At 30.9% G+C, this 7,746-nt stretch overlaps 1 protein-coding gene across 1 annotated transcript; it reads right to left on the bottom strand.

Annotated features, from left to right (window-relative positions):
* Positions 1–260: 260 nt before the first annotated feature.
* Positions 261–3,546, bottom strand: LOC11434481 (1-aminocyclopropane-1-carboxylate oxidase homolog 12). Its single transcript, XM_003626727.4, has 3 exons — positions 2,865–3,546; positions 913–1,234; positions 261–711 (listed from the first exon to the last, which is right to left on the bottom strand). The coding sequence occupies exons 1-3, from the start codon at positions 3,386–3,388 to the stop codon at positions 460–462; spliced, it is 1,098 nt and encodes a 365-aa protein (XP_003626775.1). The 5' UTR covers positions 3,389–3,546; the 3' UTR covers positions 261–459.
* Positions 3,547–7,746: the final 4,200 nt, after the last annotated feature.

A 7,746-nucleotide genomic window follows, 5' to 3' on the forward strand; every position in this document is an offset into this window, starting at 1 on the left:
CATCCTATTACAAAATCCGACAATTTTGGCCCCTCATCATATTTTTGGATTAGAAAATTGGTGATATGAAATGTTTAAAATAATGTGATATATGATATGATTATGAGAAAATACCAACATCGATGAACTTCACTTGAAAAATAAAAACTTTACGTTCAACTCATTTTAAGTAAAATTAATTTTATTGGTTTCAAAACCAAGCATGCCCCCAAGTGTTTGCGATTAAGGTATAAATGTGACATTAAGAATAGTTCAATATTAGAAAGGAAAAAAAAAAGCACCAAAATACATTTCTAATCATGTGGAATTGAAGAAAATATGTGCACACCATATTTCAAGTTTATATCATCATCATCATGTGGAATTGTTGAATAACTACATCACCATCAACTCACCAAGTTTATTCAATTATTTGTATTAGGAAAATGATCTACTATTTTTTCTTCCACACTGCCTAGTTCAAATCTTGTAATGTGTAAGAGCAGAAGTACCATCTAGTCCTTTTGCTTTAAAGTAGGCTGCATAATCAGCAACTGTGGTTTCTCTATATTTGGAAGGATTCTTTTCTGATAATAGTTCCTTCATAGGTCCATAGAGCTTTGACGATGGCCTAAGACCTGTTGAAAAAAAGCATGCAACAGATATTCTTGGACCAACTTGATTTGCAACTACTCTATGTTCAACACTCTTGAATTTGTCATTTGTTATAAGCTACAAATCAAACAAGAAAATAATTAGCTATATGTTTGCATCTACTATATTGATCCTTCAAACAAAAACAAATTAAAAAACAGTACTTATCTCATTTAGCTAATCACATAAACAAGGCATTTTGTATGTAAATATATATGTTATAATTTTGTATCTATATATATTTAGTAGAATATTAACATAAGAATACATAAAACTTGCCTGCAAAAGATCACCAATATTAACTATGAGAGCTCCAGTTGCAGGTGTTATATCAATCCATTTATCTTCATAAAGAACTTGGAGACCACCAATATGGTCTTGTAGAAGCACTGTGAGAAAACTATGGTCTGAATGCTTAGTTGTTCCCATAGTCAGTTCTGGTTCAGGACAAGAAGGATAATAATGGCAAACAGCAATCAGCCCTTCAGTACAACCCATATCTTTTAGATGGTTTGGTTTCAAACCTAATGCTTCTGACAAAAATTCAAACAACATAGTCCCTAGATTCATCACGTGTTTCCCATATTCTAGGGTTATATCTCTGTAAGAATAAGTAAATGAGAATTAAATTAATTTTAAAATGTTTCGGTCAGTTCGAAGCACATGATACTACAAGAGATATGATATAATATAAAGCATGATAAAGATATGATATGATTTCTTTTTACTAATAATATCTTCGATCGAAAGGTAAGAAAAGCCCGACAAAAAATTGTTCGATCTAGAAATCGAACTGAGGTTCTTCTAAACAATTCGTCCTTTGTTGAAGCTCATTAACCATTTGAATCAAATTACTTGGTTAGTTGACTAATATAATATAGACAAGATAAGTAATTATCCGATAATATATTTTATGCAGACAAGATACTAGATAATGCAACAAACATGATAATGTTATTTTCTCATATTTATATTTAAATGACAAAATTATCCATGTGTTACAATTGCATTTTTTTTCAAAGTTAATATTTTAAAATTTTACAAGTCAATAATTAAAAAAATAATAATTCACACTGCTAAATAAACAATTTAATTTAAAAAAATAATAATGAGCAACAAAATAATTTTGTTATATATGTTAGATAAGTAATATATATATATATATATATCTGTGTGTGCGCGCGCGCGCATGCATGTATAATGAAAATGAGAAATTATCCTTGCAAGAACTATATTTTATTTGATAAAAAAAACCTCAAATTAATTCTTGTAATTTTTTGAATTATAAAAAATTACAAAATTTCCCTCATGACAAAATCATACATAATTTTTAAACCAGTTAATATTTTTATTTTTAGTTTAATATCAATTATTCTTTTTTACATTTTATAAGATTTCAATTTAAATTATATTGTATTGAGGTAAATAAGTAAATTATTTTAGGGTTAATACCTCTTTTGGTCCCTGTAATATGATCGAATTCCGGTTTTAGTGCCTGTAAAAAAAAAGTTTAGATTCTATCCCCAACATTTCAGATTATTCCACTATTGGTCCCTCACTTAAGCCAGTCAGCAGAATCTAACCACATGTCACGTTGACTGTGCAATTTTAATATTTTTTTAATCCACCATAAATATTATTTCATTATTTAAAATTCAAAAACATAAATATAAAAAACAAATTAAAAAACAAAAATCAACATTCTCATCATTCCTCTCATCTTTCTCCCTCTCTCTGAGTGTCTTCCCATTCTTCATCATTCCTCTCATCCATCCCCTTCTTCTTACATCTTTATCTCCATGTCAACTTTGTTCAAATCCGGAATTCGCTCATATTACAGGGACCAAAAGAGGCATTAACCCATTATTTTATTATCTTATCCTGCTGATTTCTAACTCGGTTCATAATTAGGATAAAAAAATTATCTAGAGGGACAAGATAAAAATAAGCTTCAGAATTAACATATCTTATCATGTCGTCTCATCAAACACAACCAAACACAACCTATCTTGTTTTTTAATTATCTTGTACATCAAACACAACCTTTATATAAGTTGGTTTATATGTATAAGGACATCAGAGGCGCTACCAAAACGTCGACACAAGTAATAATTTAAAACAAGTAATAAAAATAATATTGAATACGTCTTTAATCTAAAGTGTCGGTCGTACCGGTGATAATAACCAAATTTCAAGGAGCAAATAAATTTTACACATATACATATACATACCTGCATACAACAGGAAAATCTTGTGGTTTGGGAGTATCAGGAGCCAAGTAACAAGCACAAGTATCCCTCCAATTGAGTGCTGGTGAGCTATACAAATCAAAATTGCTTTTGTAAATAAATGATTTATTTCTATCTTTTGTGTAAAAGTACTCCTTTTTAGCATCTGTATCCATCTCATGAAACCTCTTCACACCATCCTTCATCTCCTCAAGAACACTCAAAGGGATTCCATGATTAACAACCTGAAAAAACCCCCAAGTTTCACATGCTTCCTTGATTTTGCCAACAATCCCTTGATGAATACTTGGATCTTTGTTATCAATATCTTTAAGGTCTATGACAGGAATAACATGGCTTGTGTTGTAGGCTATCTCATATTTGTCAGGTTGATGATGGAATAAACTTGGTATCTTCTCAACTCCTCCATCAACAAGTCCTTTTACACCAGCTTTTGTTTCATCAAATGCTTTACGTTCATTGAATGTAGAATCAAGGTTAGGCTTGGTTGTATTAGTGGTTCCCATTTCACTTTTGTTTGTAGTGGTTCTGAATAGCTAGATATTGTAACTAGAAAAGTGAGCAGAAGAAGCTTGAATTTATATTCTGTGACACACTAGAGATAACGTACAAAACAAGTAATTGGATTCAAATGGTTAATAAACTACACTTTAGATTGAATTGATCTATAGATATGAAGCACAGATCCCAAATACGGTACTTATACTACATCACATAATTTGAAAAGATGAAATATTTGAATCTACGCGCGTCGGTGTCGGACATTGACTAAAATAATTTTTGTCCACACTTTACTATAGCCTTTGTGGAACTTCAAATTATCGTAGTTTTTATTTATTTATTTATTTTTATCGAGAATCAAAGTGTTATGAAAAAAGTAAGGCATGTGAAAAATTAGCTAGACCAATTTTTCCAAATGAGAAAAGTTAAATTGATTAGTGAAAGTGATACTTTATGGATTGGAACGGTTCATCAACTAAAAAATTGGGACTAATAATTCCATGGAAATCAAATAACAGTCGTTCCCATAGTCAAGCTTTGATGTCACTCTTTGTAGAACTTTTCATTTTTCTTATCATTTTAAAAAAAATTATGTGAGTTGGACTCCAAGCTCACCAAAATCAGTACATGCCTTAAGACTTAAATGACGTTTACAAAGGTACTTACAAATCACTAATTAAAAAGGTTTTCACATCAATGACGAAAGTTAAATTCACGACTTTACCGATGATTCAATTTTTTACCAGAAAAAGTCAATATTCATTGGCATTTTTTCCCTTATCATTTGATGTTGGCCCTGGTTAGACCCTTCAAATGTTTGCATACGTCTCAATTCATGATTAGTCAAAGTGATATTTTCTGGATTGTTACAGCTGATCCACTAAAAAATTGGGACTTCCATGGGAAGAGAAAAATCAAAGATCAAATAACAGCCGCCCCCCATAGTCAAGCTTTGATGTCGAACTTTTCATTTTTCCTTTAGAACAAATAGTCACTTTGATCTCTAATTATGCACCTTGCTATTACATAGATCCTGACTCAGGATTAAATACAAATAAGTTTCTGACTCTGCATTTTCATTATCACGAGTCTGAGCATACAGTAATCAAGAGCTCAAAATATATTCAAATGATAATTCATTTCTGTTGAATTTCTTTTAACATAATTTCTAACTTAAAATTTGTTCTAAGTAGGTATTAGTGCTACATCTAACATAAATTGTTTATGTTTTCAAGTTTATTATCAAATTTCTCACTTTAATTTTTTCTTTCATGAGAGGTTAAAACAACTAAAGCATAAGTTCTTTCATGTAACTTAATAGCATGAATATGATATTTGATACTATTGAATCAACGCCTTTTTGTACAAATCTGAATGTCATTGTCTATGCACAATGTCTTAAACTACGGTAATAATAATCACAACAGACAACTTCAAGCCTGTGTATTTTAGTAAGTGAATTTATGCATTAATTATTCAAATCTCTCCACCACAAATTGGATATCGTTGTTGAAAGACACATAAAAAATCAAGCTATGATTTAAAATACTTACATGGATTATAATTAAACATACCGTTCATAATTCATTTATCTATATATGTAATCCTGATGTCATTATATACTAAAGGGAGAAAGAGGTATAACAGAACCACAACACTATGACACTACTATAAAACTCCAAACCTTTGCCCAACATACCATTGTCTCAATATCAACTTTCTAGCCAAAAAGGTCCCTAATAGCCAGGGACTTTAGTGAAATTTCGTGTATACTGTCAGGGACCTAACTGATAGTAAATATGCACAGTCAGACAATAGGTTGTTGTTTAATGGAAGATTGATTTTGAACAAAAGAGATAATTAGATGACATTTAAGGATTTAAGATTTAGGGATTTGATATTCAATTTGGGCATATTGATTTTTGGTTCAGGGACCAAAGTGACCATTTTCTACTTTCACTTTGGTCCCTATGACACCTCATATGCGCCACATCATCACTTAACAGATTTATTTAACGTCAGAGACTAAAGTGATAACGGAAGTACAGAGTCATAGACTTATTTGTATGTAATCCTAGTCAGAGATCTATATGACAACGAGCTGCAGAATCAGGGACTAAAGTGACTATTTACTCTTTTTCCTTATCATTTGATTTGATGTGGTTGTAAATTTTCTAGCTTAAATATCCTTATGAATTTGCAAAGCATCAGAAGTAGGATGTATTTGTAGGACAGATTAAAACCCATTAATAGTTTAATAATAGTGTTTACGGATGATACATGCAAGGATTTTTTTATTTTTATTTTTTATATACTCCCTCTGTCCCAAATTGTATATCGTTTTGGAAAAAAAATTTGTCCCAAATTATATGTCGCTTTACAATACCAATGAAATATTAATGTTACTTTTCCTATTATATCCTTAACTATTAATTACTCTATCTTCTTTCAATTATTTCATTTATCTTTTCCATACCATTTATTAAGGATAATTTTGTAAAACAATTCATAATTTCTCTTCCTCACACAATATTAATTACATTTCTTAATAAGTGTGAAATAGCCAAAACATCATATAATTTGGGACGGAGGGAGTATTATATACTGTATTTCATGATAGATTTTTATCTTAAGATTTTAACAAATAATTAAAATTGTATATTAAGAACCTTAATATATCGGTTAAATCAACAATTCGTCCTCATAATTGTAGTGTAGGGGTCGAGCATTTACTCTCATAGATTTTGTGATTAGGCAAAAAAAGAGACTCGTTTAAAATTGATATAAAAAGTAAGAGAGTTTCTACGGTGCAGTCAGGAAACTGATTTTTTTGAAAAAATTAATTTTGATCTTAATGTTTGATTCATTTTAAAATTGTTGATTATTGATTAATGATCAATAGTAATTCATCTAATAATGCTTGCAAAATCTTGGATTTACAGGTACTATTTTATCGTTGACAACTTTAACATGCAAACAGAGTTGATGATGTTATGTGATAGTCTTAAGTGTTACACTTTGTGGGGATGTTACACTTAAAACAAGGTATGATAAAATTAGATTTAGTGTAGTCATATTAATCTGATGAATTGATAGATACTATGAGGGCTGAACTTTTGATGCCACTGTCCAAATAGTAGGGTGTACAAGAAAAGTCATTATCATAACTTCACCATAGAATTTTCCAAAAAGTAAACAGTTAACGTGCAAGTCACATCATCTAATGAAGTGAGCGAATAAAAGGATAGTCTTGCCTAATATTATTCAAAATTATGATCTACCTATAGACAAAATTTAAGGTGTAAATGTCCGACGCCTACAATTTTGAAGGGCAAATTGATGATTTACTCATAATATATCTATCAAATGTTCTACATTCACTCCATTATGTTATATGTAACACCAAAGAATACACAAAATACAAATACAAACTTTGACACTTTATATACATTGAGGATTGTATATCATACGTCAAAAAAATAATCGAGGCTTTCATTGATAGGGAAAAATGTTAGGTAATAATAGCCCATAAAAATTTACAAAATTTTGAAGATAAATGCCACAAAAATAAGAGTGGTGTTAGACCAACTACAATGAGGGTGTTGAAAGCCATATTCAACAAGCAAACCATTGGAGAGGGGGGTGTTGAAAGTGAGCTGGAGGAAAGAGATGATGAATACATTCAATAGGTTGAATCCTGACGCCGGAAGCCACGTGGCGCGCTCGGATTGGGCTTTTTTTGGCGCGTGCGTTACACGCGCCGACAAGGCGCGTCTGTGACAGAGGGACGCGGAGAGAGAAACTGTTTTGGATAGATGCTGCCACGCGTCGCTTTCTGGTTGGCTGGCCTGGATTTTTATCTTCTTAATACTTTGGACTCAATTATTTCATTGCAAATAATTTTTTTTTTTCACCAAAATTCGTGATTTTTTTTTCTCTATAAATAAATAGAGACTTGGATCATTTGATTTGGACACAGAAAAAAAAAACCATAATTTTCACTCTCTTAATCTTATTATTAGCATTTCTTTTGAAGTTTTAGTCTTTAATTAGTGAAATGGATCCCACTAACAATCAATCCAACACCCAAAATTCTTCTGATTACCCTTTTAGCTACCAAAATCAATTTCCCAACTCACATCCTCAAAACCCAAATCAATTTCCCAACCAATATCCTCAAAACCCAAATCAATTTCCCAACCAATATCCTCAAAACCCAAATCAATTCCTCAACCAACATCCTCAAAACCCAAATCAATTCCCCAACCAAAATCCTCAAAACATGTCTAATTTTGGTTTTGCCTCAAATTTCAATCACCCATCCTTTGTTCCAAACAACTTTAATCCATATTTTAGATCTATG

This window comes from Medicago truncatula, chromosome 8 (genome assembly GCF_003473485.1).
Source record: "Medicago truncatula cultivar Jemalong A17 chromosome 8, MtrunA17r5.0-ANR, whole genome shotgun sequence".
Lineage (NCBI taxonomy): Eukaryota > Viridiplantae > Streptophyta > Magnoliopsida > Fabales > Fabaceae > Medicago > Medicago truncatula.